Source organism: Bufo bufo, chromosome 2, assembly GCF_905171765.1.
Source record: "Bufo bufo chromosome 2, aBufBuf1.1, whole genome shotgun sequence".
Lineage (NCBI taxonomy): Eukaryota > Metazoa > Chordata > Amphibia > Anura > Bufonidae > Bufo > Bufo bufo.
In genome coordinates, this window is record NC_053390.1 from 335,537,853 (window position 1) to 335,561,808 (window position 23,956).

General features: G+C 43.7%; 1 protein-coding gene across 3 annotated transcripts in view; it reads right to left on the reverse strand.

Annotated features, from left to right (window-relative positions):
* The window catches only part of LOC120989131 (transducin-like enhancer protein 4), a 113,111-nt gene that overhangs the window by 56,361 nt on the left and 32,794 nt on the right, over nt 1-23,956 (reverse strand). For 2 of the 3 annotated variants that reach the window (XM_040417049.1, XM_040417047.1), the window contains 2 exons: nt 8,307-8,511; nt 8,156-8,172 (listed from right to left, as the gene is read on the reverse strand). In XM_040417049.1, coding sequence (XP_040272983.1) covers nt 8,156-8,172; nt 8,307-8,511 — 222 coding nt within the window. The remainder of the gene's footprint in view (nt 1-8,155; nt 8,173-8,306; nt 8,512-23,956) is intronic. The other variant, XM_040417048.1, reaches the window with a different exon arrangement.

The following is a 23,956-nucleotide window of genomic DNA, read 5'->3' on the forward strand; positions in this document are numbered from 1 at the left end:
AAATACAGCCTGTGGACAGGTGCAGCACTCCTTCTGGAAGAAAGCAGCCACGTTTTTCTAGTCATAGACAGCTCCTTTATGTGCCTACTATAGAATTTCCATAATGGGGATTAAAAAAAAAAAAAAAAAAATACCTTGAGGGATAATGTCCATGTGTGGAATGATAAAACCACCATGACTGATCTGGTGGACAGCAGCAGAAAAAAAAAAACTGCCGATGCAGGATTGACAAGCGGTGTGTACCACCCCCCCTCTTTAAAGGTGTCCTGAATTCCCCAACACTAAAATATCTTCATGTGCCGCTTCCAGATCCAGCGACATGGATTCACCCCATATGAAACAGGGTTAAAGCTGTGGTATCCACCATATTTTCTAAATCACAAGATGCACTTACTCTACCATAATGGAGATGCGTAGAATGATGCTACTACTGCAAGTACAGGCCTACAACGCCTCTGGCCTAGCTTGTCTAGGCGACTGTGATATGGTGGCAAAGCATATGTAGACAACCCAACTATGAAAATAATTCTTCTGAATCAATAGAGGCAATGGCCAAAATAATCTAGAGATGTTTAATTCTCATCTTTGAGTCATTATTGCTATAGTCAAAGTACCGAACAACCACAAAAAGCCCTCCAGATATTGCCACGTGGATTAAAGTAATGAAATAGTTGCTAGAATTGAAATAACCACATGCAGTGTATGTATACTGCTTCAGAACTGGTCAGGAACCATGATTTTATGGGAAGAATTGTGATAAATTATCTGTTCATAGGCCAGGTGCACTTGCAAGACAGTTTTTTTTAGACCTTGATCGTTCATTGGACTGTAGTACCCATGAAGTAAAGCTTTACGCCGGACTGCAGTATTATCAGAGGATTATTATACATAAGATAATAGAAAAGCTGAGAGTACATAAGGAGATTAGAGGTCAGGATCCCATTTTAGGATTGACCAGATTAGTGCCGCTTGTCCATACTCTGCCCTTGCTAGTATATAGTTCCATACTATAAATCAATATACTCATAGGAGACTTGATTGGACTTGCAGACACATACAGTTAGATGTCTGCTCTATCATGTTAACATGTAAATGTAACATCAGGCTCGAGAAAAAATAAAAAAAAGAAGGGTGGTCACATTTTACATACATAAACATCACAGTGTGTAGATATAAAACCCAATATATTCAAGTCTAGAGTAAGGGACAATAAACACTGAAGATACACAAAATAAGCACTGCCTCCCTTCCAGGTCCTATTTTTTCCTCTTATTACAGTCAAAACTGAGAAAATGTATAAGGAAATGTTCTCTACACGTCCCGGGTGGTCATCGATGGCCTACTCCTCAAGGTCCTGTGACAATCTGAAAAAGACAAGTGGCTGGAGAGGAGGCCTCCCTGCCGTGCCCTGTCTGCAGCAGACCAAAAAGACAGCTAGGAATCCCGACCTTGATCAGTCTCCACCCAAAAGGGGGCAGATCTACCAAATTGGTTTAAAGGGAACCGGTCACCGGGATTTTGTGTATAGAGCTGAGGACATGGGCTGCTAGATGGCCGCTAGCACATCCGAAATACCCAGTCCCCATAGCTCTGTGTGCTTTTATTGTGTAACAAAAACGATTTGATACATATGCAAATGAACCAGAGATGAGTCCTGTCCTTGACTCATCTCAGGGACAGGACTCAACACAGGTTAATTTGCATATGTATCAAATCGTTTTTATTACACAATAAAAGCACACAGAGCTATGGGGACTGGGTATTGCAGATGTGCTAGCGGCCATCTAGCAACCCATATCCTCAGCTCTATACACAAAATCCCGGTGACCGGTTCCCTTTAAAGTAGAACTGGCTTAGTTGCCCATAGAAACCCTTCAGATTCCACCTTTCATTTTCCAAAGGTGGCTGCTAAAAATAAAAGGTGGAATCTAACCGGTTGCTATGGGCAACTAAGCTAGTTCTACTTTGCACTAGTTTGATAAATCTCCCCTTTGTTATATGCAGGAATCCTACAAGAGGTCAGGATCATGTAGAAAGTGATGAACACTGACAATCACTGATGGGAACTATATTTATTTTATTATTCGTTTTCAGGTCTAGCGTTCTTTTAGGTGGAAACATAAAATATGTTCTCAGAAGTTACAGCAGAAATAATACTGGACTAGTAATACCTGTGGGACTAAGAATTTATTTTCAGTTTTAATAAACTGCGTTTGATGGTTAAGCAGTAGGCTGTCAATGGCAGGGTGCCCCTAGTGGTCACATACTACTGCAGACCTCCAACCCATATTCCATATAGTTCTAGGCGAAAATAAATATTTCTAGACTGACCTGGAAGCATTCTGCACCTTTTTTATGCCACTATTGTGGCATAACAAGATCAGTAAATGACCCACCTGGATTGAGGCCCCACTACACTCTTCTCACACCCCCTAAAAGTACCTATACAACCTCAATTGTTGGCTGAATGCAGGTTCAGCCAACAGCTCCCTCGTGACTCCAACATACACACTTAAGCTTGCATTAGATTATACGATCTAGCAGGCGATTGTCGGGAGGGAAGCATTCCTTCCCAGTAATCGCCTGCTCGCTAGAGGAGGAGGCCGAAGCTATTACATGCAGCAATCTCCTTCACAGCTTAGGGAGGAGTGATCTCTATGCCATCGCTCATCCCCATGCTGTCCAGTTGTTTGCCAGCAGCAGATTGTGATTACACAGAACTATCTGCCATCGTCAAACAATGATGTTTAAGCATGCTTAAAAATCACGGATTGCCCGAGGAACGAGTAATCGGTGAACGCTCGTTAACGATGAACTGGCCAGTGTAATACAGGATTAAGTTCAGCCGAATGTGTAAGTGATTTCAACAGAGAGGAAAAAGCGGAAAATAGAGACCCCCCTGCGCTCCTATTGAATAGATATGTGTCAATCTGCCTGGGTGGGGAGATCCTGCTGCTTAATGTCTTTGGGGAGCTATTGTTCTCCCTAGTAAAACTGTATATGGAGTAGGGCTCCTTCGTCAGCCCGTTTTGGCTCCGAAACGCGTAGGTTACAGTCTTTTGCCCCACGGAGGCCACCATACTCGTACCAGGTGACGTCACCGCCAGCGGTTTCCCGGGTAACGAACCAAGCTCCCTCGCGACGCGCGTGCTTCCGGCCGGGGCCGCGCTGCTGCTGACAGGAGAGCAAGAAGAACGCCGGGACTTGAAAGGATACCAACATCCCCACGGAAACAACAAGAAGAATACAGAACGAACACCCACATCACGAACTCCTTGGAGAAAGAACAAACAAGGTACCCAGGATAGTATTCATACCAGTATTCACCTTCCACTTGCCGTTTTTTTCTAGTGCTAACACCTTTATATTACATACTGTCCGCCCACTCTCAGCCGTTGACTACACATTCTGATCCACCACGACAGTTATTAACACCATAATACCACCTAATTGTGCAGCAAAATCACCGAATCACTCAGATTGGCACCAAGCATAGTGCCAATTCCATAGGACTAGCTGAATTTGATTGTGCACCAGCGCTTATGTCTTATATCCCCTACGGGTGATATACCTACTCCATAGAGAGGAAAAAGCCACTGCCTAACACCTCCGATGGTGGTCTATTTCCCAGGACAATAAAAGGAGCTGCTGCTTCAATTAAACACACTATTCTTTTCTCCCTGACAGAAGACGTTGGGGGCTCCCCATACACATTAGTTTGTTGGACTGTGTCACCAAAAACAGCAGGTTCGGCTGTTGTGTATGGGTGCCTTAGGTCATCACCCCCATTGCCCTTCCAACTGTAACAGATCTCAGTTTTATTGCTCAGGCTTATCTTAAAGGGCATCTGTCAGCAGATTTGTACCTATGACACTGGCTGACCTGTTATATGTGCGCATGGCAGCTAAAGGCATCTGTGTTGGTCCCATGTTCATACGTGCGCACATTAATGAGAAAAAAATGTGTTTTAATATATGCAAATGAGTCTAGGAGCAATGAGGGCATTGCTGTTACACCTGGAGGCTCTGCTCTCTCTGCAACTGCCACGCCCTCTGCAATTGATTGACAGACCCAAGCAATTTATTTGCGATCATGCCTGGCCCCAACCTCTCCTAAAGCCAAAGTGTAGAGGGTGCGCAGTTGCAGAGAGAGCAAAGCCTCCAGGTGTAACAGCAACACCCCCATTGCTCCTAGAGACTCATTTGTACATTTTAAAAATTAAATTTTTCTCAGAAATGTGGGAACATATGAACATGGAACCAACACAGAGGACTTCACCTGCCAAGCGCACATGCAACAAGTCAGCCAGTTTCATAGGTACAGATCTGCTGACAGATGCCCTTTAAAGAACCTGTCACCGGGAAATTCACAGTTAAGGCCAAGTTCACACTTCGGTTGTTTGGTCACTTATTTCCATCAGTTATTTGAAGCCAAAACCAGGTGTGGGTCAAAAACACAAACAGGTGCCATTCTTTACATTATAGCTTACCTCTAACCAGAGGATAAGTCATCAATATTAAATACCTGGACAACCGCTTAAATCTTAAATGGAGATTTATACTAGAAAGAGTTGTAATATGTTGCTAAAGAGTAGACATTTTCCTAAAAGTGTAGCTATGGTTTATTTTTTTCATCCAAATAGATCCAAAATTATGTGGCAACTAACTTTTCGGGATGGCTATCGCCACCACTGGACAGACTTTACTGTGATTATTCTTGACTCAATTTCTACCTGTGATATCTCCAGCTGATGTTGTGCTAATGCTGTGATTCTGGTCTTGTATGAAAGCCTAGACTGCTTTCAAACAAGACCAGGCCCATATCTCTATCTGCTACCAATCCAGATATATAGCAACTAAAGCAGTCCCACCCCCCTCCTGCCAGAGCGGTGTTCAGGCACAACTGTTAGTGGGTTAAAGGGGCATTCCCATTAGAACATTTCCAGCATATCCACAAGACATTCCATAAATGTCTGATAGGAGTGGATCCCACCTCTGAGAAAGGCTGCACATGTGCCTCTCATTGCTCACTGCTATGACACTTTCGGAAAAAAGCTGCGCACGATACTTTGCCATTTACGGAAGTGCTATAGCAGGAAATGGAGAGCGAGCCACGCGTGCGCACTCACCTCTCCACTCACTGCATTGCGCAATGAGGTGCCATCTCAAGAATGAGACCCATCAGACATTGGCATATCCTGGGGATACGACACAAATGTCCAGATTAGACCACCACTTTAAACATTCAAATCTGTAACTTTCTAAAGGAGTTCCCAAAATCTAGAAGTATAGTATAAGGGTCTCTGGAGAGAGAAAAGATCGGATACTGTATAATGTGATCACATGTCAGGGAAAACAGGTTGGAGGTCCCTAGTAACTGACAAAACTCAAAGCGGAAACTGTTCTTAGTACAAGCGCATAGAGGATGGCGAGACGGAAGAGAAACTGTTGACAGAGTCTACAACTGCACTCAGTCCACATGAAAACCACTTCCTCTCCTAGCCACAAATACGTACTCGTGACCCTACTACTGATCCGCTCTCCGGAAATCACAAGCAAAACCAAAAAGATAGGCAGATGTCGATATGAAAACCACACGGCTGAAAAAGCGTCTTTATTAAAAACATTACTAAAAAGCAATTTCTGGGGAAAGAAATGAAAGCTATAAAAACAGGTGAGTAGTTCTGCTGGGCTCTGCGGCGATGCCCCCTCTTCGCCAATGAGCAATGCAGCTTAATCGCCCGAGTATCCAGGGAGTTTAAATTTACATTTTACAAGCAATCCTGAATACTGCCCTATTTAATAATCTACTCTGTCAAAGAGGGGAGAAAAAAAAAAAAAATTCTCATTCTAGCGCTTCTGACAATTAAACCTGCCCGGCGCCGTGAATAAATCAAGATTTTGCTACCATAACAAAATGTTACACAGGGGCCCGCAAAGCACTGCCCATATTCTCATTACATGCAACACTAATTACAAGCAGCAGATCTGGAATTTTCGGCACATTAGAGGCTTTTAGAGAAGCTATGAAAAAATTTCAGGCACCATTAATTTAAATTTGTGTTGAAGTTTCCTTTTGACAGATGGCCAAAAATTACTTATTATTTAGATCCCCCAAACGGTCTGTTTGCTCATTAGAAGCTGGGGGAGAGGGAGGAATTAAAAAGAGGTAAATTTATGTCTCCTTCATTACCTGCTAAATGTTAAGGAGCCGGCTTCTATAGGAATAAATTATTCCTCCTAGGAGGAAATGGTTGATAAGCCAGGGCTGCTGGCAAGCGCGAGTTCACCGGGAGTCACACGCAGACAATTCTATCAGCAGAGAACCCTCTTAACAAGGAGACACTTAAGGGAGGGCGGATCAATAGAACAAGCGGCTAACTGCTTCTCCGGGCATTGCTGCAAACATTTAAGGAAATTAGCAAACTAGTTCACCTCGTAAAGCTGGCAGCCAGCCTCCGAGGCAGACTCAACCCAGCTACAATCCAGCAGAAAATCAGTCAAACCACAATTTCCCAATCACCACATGTATCTCCATCAGGCCAGCCAACGGACTGGGGGGGGGGAAGCGCCCAGCCATTAATAGCAGCACACGGCCTTCAGAACAGAGGGAATTATCTTAGGTCACGTCTGTCTCCGTTTCGGCTATTTTTGTTTTAAGTCGAAATCATATTGAAAGCTTGATCCTTCAGAACTGCAAACGCAACACAGCAATACTACATAGATTTAAAGAGTAGCTATTTGCATTCCCCATGTAATAACAATTCTAGGGCATGACTATGTTGTGCCATTCTTCTCTTATTCCTGCTAGAAGTTCATGGCTATAGGTACAGATGGGAGTTACCGGCTGGGGGTTTGTCCCTGCACAGGCAACACTAACTGGATACTATCAGACTGTGCAGGGACACACGCCCAGCTGGTGACACCCATCTCGACCTATATCTATCTATAAGCTTCTAACAAGACTAGTAGAAGAACAGCACAACATAGGTCATATGACTAGGTGATCCAGAATGGTTATTACATGGGGAACACAAGTAACTGCTAAAACAGAAATGCCAAGGGCGGAGAGAGGTCCTCTTTAAAGAGCAACATTTTGGACACTGCAAAGTCAACTATAGACTAAAGGTAAGGGCAAACAGTATGGCTGCACGCAGACTGCCAATGACTGCACAAAAAATTGTGGGCACAGCCTGCAGCGCCAAGTGACTGTTTCGCCTTCCCCTTATACAGCCTTCTTTTAGCAGGAGTGCTTTAATAGGGTGAATGGCGCAGAAATATCAGAGATTGAAAATCCATTTATCAACCTGGGGCTGACACTGGCAGCACTGATTGGTATCAGACTGTGCAGGGACAACCCCCAACTGCAACCCCTATTTCGATGAATGGGACAGTTACAAGCATGTCGGCAACAAATCGGCCACGTAGGAATTTATTCATACAAAGATGCAGCGGGAAGTTTATCAAACTGGTGTACAGGACAACAGCAACCAATCAGATTCCACATTTATTTTCCAAAGAGGCTGTGAAAAACATAAGGTGGACTCTGATTGGTTGCTATGGGCAACTGAGCCCGTTTTCCTTTACTCCAGTTTTGATAAATCTCCCCCACAGTGCTGTTGCTCTGTGAATTCATCTGTGATTGGAAATGGCAAATCAGGTTAAAAAAAAAATGCAGAGATACAGATTACCCGACCGTCCGCTCATTTCAGGAGGCTGAAAAGGATATATGACCACCATTCTTGTGATCGGTGGGGGTACCAGAGGTAGGACCCCCCCCCCCCAATCTGATAGTTATCCCACAGGTTAGGGGATACATTAATGTAACTGGAATACCCCTTTAATATCCTCAGGAGGGGTCATCAATATCAGATCAGCGGGGGTCCGGCTCCCAGCACCCCTGCTTAATTAGCTGTTTGTAAGGGCAATCTTAATATGCCAGGCTTCCACATAAAGCACGTGGACTGAGAAGCAGCTCGAGCCTATGATACTGCACAATATCTGCAACTGGACCAAGTTGCAATCATTGATCCCAGCTCTTTCCTAAAGGAGCAAAGCTAAAAATGAGCAGATTCAGTCTGCAGAGTCACCTCATGGGCTTCAGAACACCACATTCAATATAAAATCTGAAACAAAAATAGGAAAATAAATCTTACCTTAATGGAATCTCTGTCTGCAAAGCGTTTGTTCAGAAAAAAATCCACAGACCAAATAAAATATGGAAAAAAAACAAACAAAAAACAAGAGACATTAGTTTACAGAATAATTCACAAAAAACACAACATTTATATTAGATTTCCTTCTGACCTCGTTGATGGTCACTGTCGTGGTGCTTTTTTTCATCCTTGATTGGAAGGTGAGACTGTCCAGAGAGGGCACTGGAAAGGGCCAGCAATCCAGCACTGCTACTGATAGGCGGGATGGTCGGGGGCTGCAGGCCAGAAGGATGCGGAGTCAGGGGCACCGGGAGACCATGCCCATGAGACAGATGCTGAGCTTGGAGTTGTTGCTGCTGTGAGAAAGTAAACGGAGATCTTGAACTTGCTCAATATACAGAATAAAATAAACACATAAAACAAAATCATACATATTGCCAGAGGATGAGAAAAAGCATCTAAATCAATGGCCGTGTGTCACTAGACAGATTTAGAGTACTGGCTTTCATTAACAGAAGACTGCACAGCAGACTGTGGTGACATTTCCTGGGTCAGTCAGAGATCCAGGCTTCGAAATCTGGCAAAGGCCTCTGCGCTGTACTGTGTGTCACGTAAAATAACCCTAAAATAAAAGTATCGTATTTTTTCGCCCCAAGACGTACTTTTTCCCCCTAAAAGTGGTGGTGGGGGGAATGGCAGTGCGTCTTATGGGGTGAATGCTGCAGTTTACACTGATACACCCTCCGGCCGCACTGTGCAGCATGCAGTCGGCAGTGCATCAGCGTGGAGGGAGGAGGGGCTGGGGGCCGGCATCTGGTTTAGGATTGGCAGCGGGGCCCGATACAGTCACTGTATTCTTTTGCACCTGGCCCAGCTCACTGTAGTAATCTTATCGAAGTGTAGGCATTGTTTAACAATAGAATTAATCTTCATTCCAGCAGCCTGTACTACTGTACTTACTAACTTCTGTAGCAGGCAGGAGGCGGGCGGGCGGCTGTAGCGTAACTCACTAGGTCACGCGCCTGCCCCTCCCACTTTATGAATGAAGCTGGCGGCGCGGGCGCGTGACGTAGTGAGTTACGCTACAGCCGCCCGCCCGCCTCCTGCCTGTTAGTAAGTACAGTAGTACAGGCTGCTGGAATGAAGATTAATTCTATTGTTAAACAATGCCTACACTTCGATAAGATTAGTACCGTGAGTGGGGCCCGGTGCAATAGAATACAGTGACTGCACCGGGCCCCGCTGCCATTACAAAACTAGATGCTGGCCCCCACCCCCTGTATTGGGGGTCATTCACATTACACAGGGACACTTATGGAGGGGGATCTGTGGATGCTATTTATGTGTCATTCACAGATGCCCCCCCCATAGCAGTGTCATGCCATCCACAGATGCCCCCATAACAGTGCCATCCACAGACCCCCATAACAGTGAGTCATTCACAGATCCCCCATAATAGTGTCATTAACAGACCACCATTAGTTCAAAACCCACCAAAAGCACACCTTTTGGTTAAAAATATTTTTCTTCTTATTTTCCTCCTCAAAAACCTTATGGGCCGGTGAGTCTTATAGGGCGAAAAATACGGTAAACCAAACAGTAACAATGCTAAGCATCGCTCACTTTTTTTTTTTTTTTTTTAAAAGGTTATGGTCCGTGGTAGCGGAGTTCTTAGATAACCCGAACCTTGTGCGCCGAACTTAAAAACAGAAGTTCGCTCAACACTTGCCCTAATCTCCCAGAGGTTGCTCCATTTCATACGGATTATATATGGCAGCCAAGTTAGCCCAGACCTCCTCTTTTTTACGAGGAAGGAAAAAAGTTGAAAAAGCTGAGATATTAACCAGAGAAAATCTGGTGCAAAATAACCTTTAAACTTCCTAAATATATACATTTCAAATGCAGAAATGGAAAAAAGGGAAATGTCTAAATTGAGAAAATTAGCGCTGAACAGTCTTAGCCCGCTTGCACAGCATGCAGAGAGAGTTAATTTGAAAGCAAAAACCTGAATTAACAACTCAGAAAGGGAACTGGTTGCAGCCACCGTTTTAAGCTCTTTAAGTGTCCTCAGCGGTACTTGAGCAAATTACTAAAGAAAATCTAATGTAGCAAGGCATGGGTTCTCCTGTAGGCTTGCTCAATAATGCTGAAATAATTGGGCACTCTGTGCACGTTTAGTGATGCTCGAATGAAAAGCTAGAGGCCTGCCCTTGTACTCTTCTCTTGCTGCTGACTCTGTGTTGTGACAGGTTTATTTGAGGAGGACTGTGATGCATGCACCAGTAACTGCGCTGACAAGAGTTTAAAGTCATTTTTACCAGCACACTGGCAACACATACAGAAAGCCCCGAAGAGGTTAGAATTGGGAGCGCTTGACCTCAGCCAATACCGCTTCCTGTCTCCAACTCTCAAACTGCCAGCATTCACCTTCTAATATTATGCACCCACTGTGACCCTTTATAGTGCACGTTGTACATAAATAACAGATGAACAACTTGCTTCACTCCAAAGGTCTTGTAATATAACCAAAAAGGTAAAATGTAGACATTAGCAGAAGCCATCAAGGAGCACTGTGACCATGTGAAACCACAATGTTGCAGGGTAAAAAGGTTCTTTGGTATTAGGAGGTTAGATATTTTACAGGAAGAGTATAAATTAATTTATTTCATTTTTATTTTATTATTATGCAAACGTTAAAAAGGAATCTTCCATATTCATGAGCATATAAAACATGAAAAACACAAAAACAAAAACAAAAAAAAAAAACATAGAAGAAAACCAAATTTCCCTGACTGGCCACAGGAGGGACGCAGGTAAATACCATTAAGAAATTAGATTCTACATTGCTACAGAAATCATTCAAATAATAAAGAAGGCTGTTCATATCTCTAACCAATTTCCACCCAATACACAGCATAATTACAATCACTGGGCATTAAGTCATTTGCACGTTATAATTGTCCACATCCCTGGCTGTATGGCAATCTGGTCCCAACAGAGCAGATGATGGAGGGTGACCTGATCAGTCCACCAGCGTCTACTGTATAGTACTGTGCATAGCAAGGAAAACCACCGCATGGATCGGTCAAAATATAGTGCATGTTTTTTAGGCACACGTGGAAAAAAAATGATGCAAAGTAAGAATGCTTTCAAAAAATAAAATAAAAATAGGACATGTTAATAGATTAAATTTTAATTTATTCTGCAGCAGGACAAGGACCTCAAACATACAGCCACGTCATTGAAGGGGTTCTTCCGGGAATTAAGAAAATGAAAATACTTAAATATTACTTCATTATAAAAATATTACCAAATACCTTTCATTAGTCGTAATGGCTCGTTTTGTCTAGGTAAGCAATAATATGGGGAAACAAAATGGCCACCGTCCTATCAGTACACACAAAACCTGTCCTGATCACACAAGAGGACAAGTTACTTCACAACACCGAGCTAAAGAACTGCCTCATCCTCCTCTCCTAGTTGACAGGGATTGTGATCCTGAACACAGATAAGAACTGGAATGCAATTCATGAGCAAATGTGGCTAATGAGCAGCAGAACTTGTATGCAGTTTCCATTTCCACAAACCCACATTACTTGTCCATCCTCTTTGTACTTCATTAGTCCTCATGAACTCCATTTCTACAGAGATTCAGCTGAACATCTTATCAGCTGTATATAGGATCATAATCCCTGACCAGTAGAGCAGAGAGGAGGATGAGGCAGCTCTTTAGCTCAGTGTTCTGAAGTAACTTGTCCTCCTGTGTGATTAGGATAGGCTTGTTGTGCACTAATACGACAGCGGCCATTGTGTTTCTCCTACTCATTGCTCCCTAGACGAAACAAGCAATTATAACTAATGAAATGTATTTGGGAATATATTTATAATAATGTCATTTTAACGTATTTCATTTTCTTGATTCCCTTTAAGAACCATCTTCCGCGTAAGGGCTCATTGAGACAGTCATATGTTGGTGTCCACATCCGATCCGCAATATTGCAAACACCACGCGGTGTGATGTCGGCATCCGGGCTTCTGTTCCACGGATCCTTAAAAAAAATTAAAAAAAGGCATTTCTATCATATGACTGGTCGGTATCAGTGTTTTGCGGGTCCGCCATTTGCAGACCGCAAAACACATACGTTCGCCTGAATGAGTCCTGGAAGTAATGATATGGCCCACAGACAGCCCTGATCTCAACATCATTCAGTCTGTCTGGGATTACATGAAGGGACAAAAGGATTTGGGCATGCCTATATCCAGAGGATCTGTGTTTGGCTCCCCAAGATGTATGGAGCAACCTCTCTGCAAAGTTCCTTCAAGAACAGTATGCAAGTGTACCAAGAAGAACGGATGCTGTTGTGAAGGCAGAAGTGGTCACAGTAAATCTTGATTTGATATACATTTCTCTTTTGTTCATTGAAAAAAATTTACTTCTATTTAAAAAAAAAAAAAAAAAAAAAAACACATTCTTACTTTACAGCATTTTTCCCCACACATGCCTAAAACGTTTGCACTGTACACCAAATACAGACACGCATATTATAGAATATACAAATTAAGATAGAAATTTTCTAAGAAAGGAAAAATAATTTTTTTTTTCCCTGAGGTGGCAGTTTTCCAAGAATCCCTTGTATCCAAGGTAATCTACGGTATCTTTGAAGTGTTTCCGTGTCTTTCAACAATGACAAAAAAATCCCTGAAGCAAAATTATTTAGTAAGGAACCTGAAAAAAAAATAAAAAAAAATTTGTAATTCTGGAGAAAATTTTTTTAAAAAAAGGCAAAAAAAAAGAAAGGAAAAAAAAGAAAAAAAAATCATTAAAGTCATCACCTAAGTAATATTTAAATAGATTTAATATGTGCTGCTCCGAACCAATGAATTATGAGTTTAAAACCTATTAAAATGTAATGTTTTTTCCTGAGCTGAGGGAAGAGAGATTTAAATCCACTGAATTTTAATATTTCAGCTTGAGCTGCAGGAGGTATGGAAAGTCCAAATGAACTATTCCATCAGCCGCATTCAAGCATGAACATTTTAATCAGTTTTACTTCCTTGGAGTTCTCTAACACAGTTTACGCTGTCATTCTGAAAGCACTTAACACAGAGTGTGAAAAACCACCAAGGCTTGTTATTGCCTTCACAATTGATGGCAAATAATTTTGCAGACTTCCCATCATTAAAATGTCACCGCTAAAAATGGAGGGCGAGCATGTGTGGCACTGAAATGCCTTTACCCCCACTTGGCCAGCCTACTTGTACAGAAAGATTTTTCTGAGCTACATAAAAGGAAATGCATCGACCACAATAATTCTGCCAGTGATGTGACATTGTGTTTTGGGTGGCGGATGTGACAAAATCGGAGTGATGCCTGGTCTTTAAAGGGTTATTCCCACCTCTGATATTGGTGGCATATCGCTAGGATAAGCCCCCGATGTCTGAATGGAACCCTTATCTATGCTTAGAACAGAGTATGCAAAGTCCCGGAGGGCGCACCTTGACCGCCCTTATGAGATTGCAGAAAATAGCTGGGCGCTGGCTGGGATATTTCAGTCAGCCCCATAGAAGTGGATGGAGCAGTGGCCGCAATTGCGCGGTGCGCCTCCATTTCAGTTTAATGAGACTTCCAAAAATACTTTCAGTGCTCCCATAGGAATGAATGGAGGGCAGTCGCACATGTGCGGTGCGCCCCCTGGGACTTTGCGGGCTCAGTTATAAGAGTAGGTGCCTCTGGGACCTGAACCCATCAGACACTGGGAGCATATCCTAGCGATATGCTCCCAATGTCTGAGATGGGAATAACCCTTTAACTACAATAGTACACTCCATGAATATCATAGTGGTGTACTTCCTTATGGAAACGTTTAATTCTGTTAAAGGGTAACCGAGTGTTCAGAGAGCGCCGAGAACCCCAACAGTCTTAGAATATTTTAGTTTCTGCACACAAGGCGGATCTTTCCGCTGTGGATTTGGTTTCGGATTTCACCTCTCGCATTTAGGGTCCATTCACACGTCCGTTGTTTCTTTCCTGATCTGTTCCATTTTTTGCGGAACAGGTCTGGACCAGATCTGTACCCATTCATTTTCAATGGGTCCTGAAAAAAAATCGGACAGCTCAATGTCTGATTTTTTTTTCAGGACCCATTGAAAATGAATGGGTACAGAACTGGTCCAGATCTGTTCCGTAAAAAATGGAACAGATCAGGAAAGAAACAACGGACGTGTGAATGGACCCTAAAAGGAGTGAAAGCTACAAAGAAAATCCACCAAATAAGTTGACGTGCTGTGCGGATTTTTAAATTAGCACAGGATTTTACACATGAACAAATTAAAATCTCATCTACTTTGCCAGTACTACCGTACATTACTCTGCAGATTTTCCATCGGTAAATACAGATGGAAAATCTATGTCACAGGCATGCAGCCGAAAAAGAATGTTTTATCAGAAAACATTTACATTTCTTTGTATTAGGCCGAATGCACACGGCCGTGTTCCGCGGCCGAGAGCGGTCCGTGGTATGCCGGGCTGGATTCCTGTTCAGAGCAGGAGCGCACGGTGTCATTGGTTGCTATGCCGCCGCTGCTGTACAGTAATACACTGGTATGATCTATAAGAGTGTATCACTGTAGTGCAGCGGCGGCATGAAGCGCACGGCGTCCTAGCAACCAATGACGCTGTGCGCTCCTGCTCTGAACAGGAATCCAGCCCGGCACACCACAGACCGCTCTCGGCCGCGGAACACGGCTGTGTGCATTCGGCCTTATACATTTATTTATTAGAATCTATTGGCTCCGTTGAGTCAAAGTTATTACTTCGCAAAGTCTCGCAAGACTTTGTGTAATAACTTTATGAATTAATTATTACTGTAAAAAACCTTGGTACCGAACTCAGGTTCCAATTACTAACTTCAGCTCATCGGAGCCAATACATTCTAATACTGTACAGAGCTCCAGCTCATCCCTAATCCCAATATTTAAGCTTTCAGACTAACAGCCAGTGCATACACAATGGGTTGACACTTTCCCGTTTTCTGCAGCTTACTTGTCAGCTCTGCTGTGTACAGTCAAAAAGGGAGGGGATCTAGATGCTTAGATAATGGAGAACCACAACACTGTAGGGGTGGGGCAGATGTGCTCCATCATTATAAGGGTAATTAATAGTCTGACATTTCTCGGCCATAAAGCACACATGCTGCAGCACTGTCTATACCAGGGATGGCCAACCTGTAGCTCGCCAGCTGTTGTAAAACTACAATTCCCACCATGTCCTGCTATAGGCTGATAGCTGTAGGAAGTCTGGGCATGTTGGGAGTTGTAGTTTTGCAACAGCTGGAGAGCCGCAGGTTGACCATTCCTGGTCTATACAGTCTGTGCCTCCTATATGGTAACCAAGGAACCTTTTTATCATATTAAAAAAAAAAAAAAAAAAAAAAAAAAAACACAACCGTTTTCCGTCAGCCCCATGTACAATAAATGTGTGGCAGCACGTACGTGTGACCACAGCTCCATTCAAACCCCTCCTCATTGGGTCGTGTGGTCAGAAGGAACAGGGTTGTAGGGATCGCTGTTCCAGAAACTGGTAGATGTCCCAGCAATCAGACAGTTATCACTTATCCTACATGCGATAGGCTACTTTCACACCTGTGTTTAGGTGCGGATCCGTCTGGTATCTGCACAGACGGATCCGCACCTATAATGCAAACGCTTCTATCCGTTCAGAACGGATGCGTTTGCATTACCATGAGCAAAAAAATAATAATTCATGATAATGCAAACGGATCCGTTTTGACTTACATTGAAAGTCAATGGGAGGCGGATCAGTTTTCAATTGCACCATATTGTGTCAGTAAAAACGGATCTGTCCCCATTGACTTACAATATAAGTCAGGATGGATCCGTTTGGCTCAGTTTCGTCAGGTGGACATCAAGACGCTGCAAGCAGGGTTTTGGTGTCCGCCTCCAGAGCGGAATGGAGGCTGAACAGAGGAAAATTGATGCATTCTGAGCGGATCCTTATCATTCAGAATGCATTGGGGCTAAACTGATCCGTTTTGGGCCGCTTGTGAGAGCCTGAAACGGATCTCACAAGCGGACCCAGAAACGCCAGTGTGAAAGTAGCCTTAGGTGATGTGTTGTTAAAGCTAATTAAAGGAGTTGTGCCAGCTATACATACTGATGACCTGTCCTTTAGGACAGGTCATCGATATCGGATTGGTGGGGGTCTGACTCCCGGCACCCTCATTGATCAGCCTATTTGAAGAGGAAGCTCCGCTCACACAAGCACTGGTTGCTTTTCCAGATTATATTGCGTGTCTTCTCGCTTGCAGTGGCAGTGCAGTGTAATTACAAGTACTTGCTCCATTCAAGTGAACAAACCAAGCACTTCCATTGGCTGTCAGGACGGATCCGCTTGCCTCCGCATTGTCAGGCGGACACCAGAACGCTGCAAGCAGCGGACTGGAGGCGGAACTGAGGCAAACTGATCCGTTTTGGACCGCTTGTGAGAGCAGTCTCACAAGCGGAAACCAAAAGACCAGTGTGAAAGTAGCCTAATGTTAGAGAGGAAGTAGTGCTCCCACAAGCTGATCAACAGGGGGGCCAGGAGTTGGACCCCCACCAATCAGATATTGATTACCTATTCTGAGCTGCACAACCCCTTAAATCAGGCATCCTCAAACTGCGGCCCTCCAGCTGTTGCAAAACTACAACTCCCAGCATGCCCAAACAGCCTACAGGTATCAGCCTACAGCAGGGCATTGTGGGAGTTGTAGTTTTACAACAGCTGGAGGGCCGTAGTTTGAGGATGTCTGCCTTAAATGATAGTAAGAGCTGATTCACATCTGCGTTGAACTGATCCGGCTGAGGCACGGCTTGACGGAGTTCACTGACTATAATCGGATCCGGCAGCTATCCGGCATAAGTGCCGGCTCCGGCAGAACAAAAAGTCGTGCATGCAGAACTGGGAACTTTTGTAAAGCCATAATTTGCGTTATTTTTTTAACGAGCAGTGTTGGTGCATGCAAACATAGCGTCCTACACAGCCTGGTTTTCAAGGCCGACTTCGTACAAAAACAAATGTGATAGAGCATAGACATAGATCTGGAACTCATGAATAACATCGCTAGGCCCAGCTATGAGATAGCAAGCATTTGATCGATTTAGGTCTGTTCAACAGTGGCTTCAAAGCAAATCTATAGATTTATAAATGTTCTGATTGAGGCATTAGCTCAGACCTGGAAAATACAACAGTAAATCTAGTATTACTGAGGGGGGAAAAAGAATGACAAAGAGCCATTCACTACGAATAATGCCTGGAAAGCTGCCCTCCACTTTATGAACAAAGGCAGATTGAAGAAACATGCTTGAAAAAGTGGGAATTGCCAACAAAGGAAAATGTGATCAAATAAAAATTAACACTATTAGCGCTTTTGAGAGACATTTTAACATATGTTCTCACATACATAGTCCTAACTTACCAAAACCAAGTAAACAACATCTTGCCTGTTCTCCTAAACATTCAAAGCCTGCTTTACTAGTGCAGTGTCGTGTTCACATCTGTATATCTGTTCCTCAGTCCCGCAAAAAGAGCGGTTCGTGCTTTCTCGACTGGTGGGCTTGTCTAGGCAGTCTGTTTGCCATGTGTACGTTTCCTAATGTAACCAGCGCTCCCAACACCTCCTAACAGCTAGGTCAGAACAGCCCAGATGGCGACAGTTCATCAAGATAACCATCCTGCTTCTCAGTCCAATGATGCGACCCCTCAAAGTCTGTCAAGTGGGCAAAATGCCTTTTTGTGCATCTGAGGCATGTCTGGCAGTCAAAGATCTCTTACCAAGAGGTACACTACCCAAAAGTAACCTCTGAAAGCCTCCGTGCTCCTGCGGCAAGAGCCAGTGTCTAATCAGACCACGCCTGCACGCTATCTGGGTGCGTTATTTTTGTCAATGAGTACAGTTTTGAAGGAAAACATTCAGTATAAACTTATTTCATTCATTTAAATTCCCGCTTATTCTGGGCTTTGGAATCAAGGAGGTGATCCTATCAACCTTCCCTGTATGACTGTGTATACAGAGATATTCTTTACACATCACAAGACCATCACCATTATGTCCATTCTCCTGACATAATGGATATGACAAAGGCTTTAGATACTCAAGAGCTTGCAGTTGGCTCATTGGTCATTGGACCAACAACTATAGCAGGTCATATTCTAGAGACTTTGCACGTCAACTCTGGATTTTGGTCGTTGTCAGCACTGTATTAGTCGTTCATCCCAAGCAACAGAACTGCATCCGATCAATGGAAGCCCTGACTAAGCCATAGATCACATGATCGATCAGGGATTTGACAGTTGTCCAAAACAACCACCTTCACAAAACAACCACGAAGAACAGTATGGTCGGCCTATATTCGCCCACTCCACCAAAAATATTCAAGTTCAACTTAGCGCAGGGCGAAGCCAGGTTAAGTACCGTATTTTTCGCCCTATAAGACGCACTTTTTCCCCCAAAAGTGGGAGGGGAAATAGCAGTGCGTCTTATGTGGCGAATGCTGCAATTTACAATGATACACGGCCGCAGTGATGCCGCACAGTGCGGTCGGCGGGTGTATCAACTGAGAGGGAGGAGGGACTGGGGGCCGGCATCTGGATTAGGAATGACAGCGGGGACCCGTGCGGTCCCTGTATTCTATTGCACCAGCCCCACTCAACCTTTTGGTTCAAATATATATATTTTTTTCTTATTTTCCTCCTCAAAAACCTAGGTGCGTCTTATAGGGCGAAAAATACGGTAATCTGCAAATGAACCGGAAACTAAATCTGACAAGTCTAACTTGTCAGATTTCTTTGTATTGTCCAACATCAACATGTAAAGGGGGGGGGGGGGGGGGGGGGGGTAAAGCGTAGAAAACACAGGCCCATTCAGCACGTTCTTCCCTGACATAGCTCACCGACAGCTGTACGACAATATTCAAGCAGCACTGTTTATTACAACACAACCTTTACAGGTTTCAGGAAAACATTCTGTTCTTAGACTGCTCACCGCCTGCAAACAAATTGTTGTTTAAGATCTGCAGTATGAAAATCAACCGTGCAGAACATGCAATCTGTTCCGAATGCAGACTGAAGAGGAAAAATGCACAGAAATTAAAACAGGCTCACCATTGGGAGGTTAGAGCAAGAGGGCAATGAACAAAACAGGGGCAATGTACATGGTGGCATCTGGACAGTGAGCACTGTGTAGACTAGGGAAAAACTATAAATAAAAACTATATAAAAATCAAAATCCTAAAGGAAAGCAATCAGTTTGTAATGACACTACTTCACCCTCATCTTCCTAGGCATCCTGCATCTGATAACCTGACACGATTCCACAATCAATAAGCATTGTCTACATCAGTGTCAGAGGCTCATGAGCCCGTCACAGATTCCATCAAAAATACCAGAAAAAAAAAAATACACAAAGACACCATTATAAACAGCAGGCTCTGTCAGTTGCCACTGGTGTCCATCATGTGACGGATCCATTACTGCTGACATTTTTGTTTGTCTATTACTAGGACTCAATGGAAAAGAAAACCTGAAATGCTGATCTATTTGCACAATCTTACCTATTCCTACTTGGGTCAGTTTCAGATGAGCATTTATGGTCCATGTGACTGCTTCATTTCCTGGACGGACTGTGGCTTACCCAAACTCGCTGTTAGATCTAGGACGCTGTTAACTCCAGCCTGACCACAGGTCTACTTAGCACATCACGTCAGTATGGGACGGAACGCACAGCATTACAGAACACTGAGATGCAGCACGTTTGGGTCACCTGAGCCACAGTCAGTCTAAGAAATGTGGTTGGCATTTGGACAATATTTTCTTGACCACACACGCTGGTCTGAAACCAGACTTAAAGTTAGTTGCTTCAAGATGATCCTGGTCCACATAGCTTAAATGAGGCATATGGAGTCTCACTGGGCTGATCAATACAGACCAGACAGGTCTCACAATGAGAGTTTACCAACATGTAACCAAATCTAGGAAATCCTCTGTGTAACCATTCTGCTCTTCCGGCTGTGACATCTTACCAGCAGGAACAAGCTTTTCCCGTCCCGATATATTTATGTCGCAGAGGATTGACCAGGCTACTTCAGGATTTGGCAATGGCAATTCCGAAAGGTTGACAGTCTCAATGATTTTTCAGAGCCTGTGAATGGGGTGTAAAATGCGGACTATGAATGGGGGTGAATGCAGAATGTTTGACTGGATGAGGACTCAATGCCTAAATCCTAAACATCTGAACTTGGCTCTATATGATGCAAGAGATGCAGCACTTGGGAGGTGGATGGGCACACTGCTGCAGTTACCGGCTCTGACCACTACACAATGGACAAAGCGGTGTATTTCCAGAAATGAGGCTAACAGATGATCGGTGGAGGTGTGGGATATCAGACCCCTGCAAATCTGATATTGATGGCCTATCGCTCCTCTTAAAGGGTGTCAGCCATGGCGGGTACAGGCAGGGGCAGTGGACAGGAGGTAAAACATTTCTGCTTTTAATCACTGTATTGCTCTGAATGCCATTGGCACCGATCTCGTATGTGCTGTGGGGGGCATGCCAACAAGCTGCAGTGCTTTAGGCTCAGAATTTGAACCATTCCACATTTCCCTCCTCCCCTCTGCTGTGATGGACTACTGCACCAGTCTGATGACTGGACGCCATAGCTGAGGCAAGGGTCTGTGGTGCTGCTTATACACAGAGCCTGAAGGGCCTGTTACTGATGCACTTACTGGGAGCACACAGTGATATGTATAAACTCCTGTGCCCTGCCCCTACCTTGGTCTGTCAGGTGTGCATCAATAGAACTGCAGACTAGCTCCCTTTAAGGGGAGTCGTTTGATTATGCCAGCCTCTTTTTGGAATAAAACCAGCTACGCGTCTCTATGGCAACAGACTACCAACTAACTCTGTAGTCCGATCCTGCGGTCAGTCTCCTCTTCCCCTTACATCTTGCTACCCCTACTGAATTTCTATTGCCAAGTGATAGTGGACAAATAGAAGGGAGTAGGACCACAAAAACTAGGCCATATGAATTTTGAATTGATGGAATAAACTTTCACGGGTTCACCGATTACTGTTTGAAATGCTTGTTTGCAGTCTGTCACCACAGCTTTGCACAGGAGCTGTGCAAATAAAACCAGAAGATGTTTTTAAATCACAACCTATTGCAAAGTTGCTTCACTTTAGCTACAATGGAACAACAAAACGGGTTCTAAGTGTGCAGCTAGCCTTTAAGATCGTGCAATTCGGTTCTTTTACCTTTCATATCTGTATTAAAACCAAAAAGTTGCTATTTCGGCTATATGCTGATCAGGCAATGCTGGATTTAAAGGATTTCACTGTTTGCATGATAGTACATAGTTAGACATTTTATTCCAGGAAAGGGGGGTGGGGTGGCCTTTTCACCTCTTACTTGTGCTTCAAGAGCGTGCAGCAAATGTTATTCGTGGCTGAACACAGCTTCCCAGATTTGTCTTTTTTATTGGGGAACTTCACAGGAAATAAAAGGTTACTTTTTTCTCCATTTATAACCCTTAATTGACTACCAGTATTCTCCTGCGGTCAAAGGGGCACAAAGCAGAATAAGAAATAGCCCATTAAAAGCAGGCCACAATCAGAACATTGCACTCTACCTCCGTCAGCAAGGATCAGAGAGTGCTGATTTCCTTGTTAAAAGACAGAGGCATAATTGAGGCAATATCTTCACTTCAGATTGATTATTCGGCGACCCTTATCCACATCTTCACTCGGCAATTTGAATTTTAATGAAAGTAAATGGAATAATTAGCATTTCAAAGTGTGTTTGATACACTGAATAAAAGAGGAAAAGACTTTTATGTATAATCTATACACAAAAGAAAAAGCATTTGGGAGGGGGCGAATAAGAAAAGTACAGTTGTAGTGCCTTCATTAGAATAACTTAGCGCCTTGCACCAGCTGTATAATTATGGATGGGAATAATGGGTTATTAAACTATGATTTCTCACCTCCACTTTGTGATGTGAAACAGACGATATGCCATTGTTTCTCTGGCTTTTATGGGAAAAGGTAAACAAAATGCCTGCCCAGATCATGGGAACGCTGCTGCCAGCATATGGGGCAGCTCAAACAGCCCCAAAACTAAAGTAAGCGGTGTATAGTGTAAGTAGCGCCCAGTCATATTCGCTTGTACTCCAAAGCTGTGCTTCTGCAAACTCTTCTCTATTATGTACATGAGCCAGGGGGTCCTCTCAATGCATTTTACTGCTGCATCACTTACACTATACATCGCTCAGGCTACTTTCACACTTGCGGCATTGTGATCCGGCAAGCAGTTCCGTTGTCGGAACTGCCCGCCAGATCCGCCGATCTGGGTGTGACTGAAAGCATTTGAGAGACGGATCCGGATGCGGATCAGTCTCACAAATGCATTGCAAGAACGGATCCGTCTTTCCGCTTTTCATGCGGACAGACGTATCCATCTTGTATTTTTTTTACATTTTTACCGGATCCGGCATTCCGGTATTTTGAATGCCGGATCCAGCTCTAATACATTCCAGCACTTTTATCTTTTGCCTGATCAGTCAAAACGACTGAACTGAAGACATCCTGAACGGATTACTCTCCATTCAGAATGCATGTGGATATGCCTGATCAGTTCTTTTCCTGTATAGAGCCCCTGTGACGGAACTCTATGCCGAAAAAGAAAAACACTAGTGTGAAAGTACCCTAACTCTAGTTAGGGTTGGCGTTTCAGAGCTGACAGATTCCCTTTAAAAGGTGAAAAGGAGCAAATTAAAACTAGAGAGACTGTAAAAGGCTAGGGGGAGAGAAAGGCCATTCATATCAGTTCATGATGTCACCAATTATCAGAGTACAATCATGCAAATGTATACATTATCAGTGTAAGGGTCCATTCAAACGTCCGCAACGAATCCGCAATACACCGGGCCAGCACCACTGTAGAAATGTCTATTCTTGTCCGCTATTGCGGACAAGAATAGGACATGTTCTATTTTTTTCGGGAGCTGCAGACCGGAAGTACGGAGCCGGAGACCGGAAATGTGGCACAATGTGTGCTGTCCGCATCCTTTCCGTCCCCATTAAGAATGAATGGGTCCGCACCCATTCTACAATTCTGCGGACCCATTCTACGGAAGTGTGAATGGACCCCAAAAGGTGGCTAAACATGTCACAACCATTAAAATGGTCGGCTGGAAAGTTCTGGCTGACGTTTGCCAAGAAGTAGAAGAAAAAAATAAATAAAAATAAAATCGGTCAGTGTCTGGTATCGACTTGTTCACCTCTCCACAACGAAAACACGTGTACTTTCGGCCGCTCTAAGCATTTGTGTATGGGAAGTTTGTTAGGAATAGCTGGCTACATAAAAGTCTATGACCACCTGTAGGGTTTTTTCTCCAGTGAACTATAGTTATGAGTTGTTAAGAATGTCACTCATTATATGGTCCTTAAAAGGGGCCAACCATTTAATAACTGCAATCATTTTTTTCTAGAGAGGGAGCAAAACCAAGAGGTACTTTGGTAGTTTAACACAGACTGATATTAAAGGCAATCATTGGGAATGAAATGAACGCTCCCGATGATTGCCTGATCATCAGGGATGGTGAGAGCTGCATTTCCATGCAGCAATCATCTCTACCGCTACTGCTCCTCCCCTCCCCATAGAGGATCATTGTTTCTCGTTTACACAGGCCAAACTTCTGTCCAGAAACAATGAGCTTTGGAGCCGGCTGAAAGCCACAATCATCTG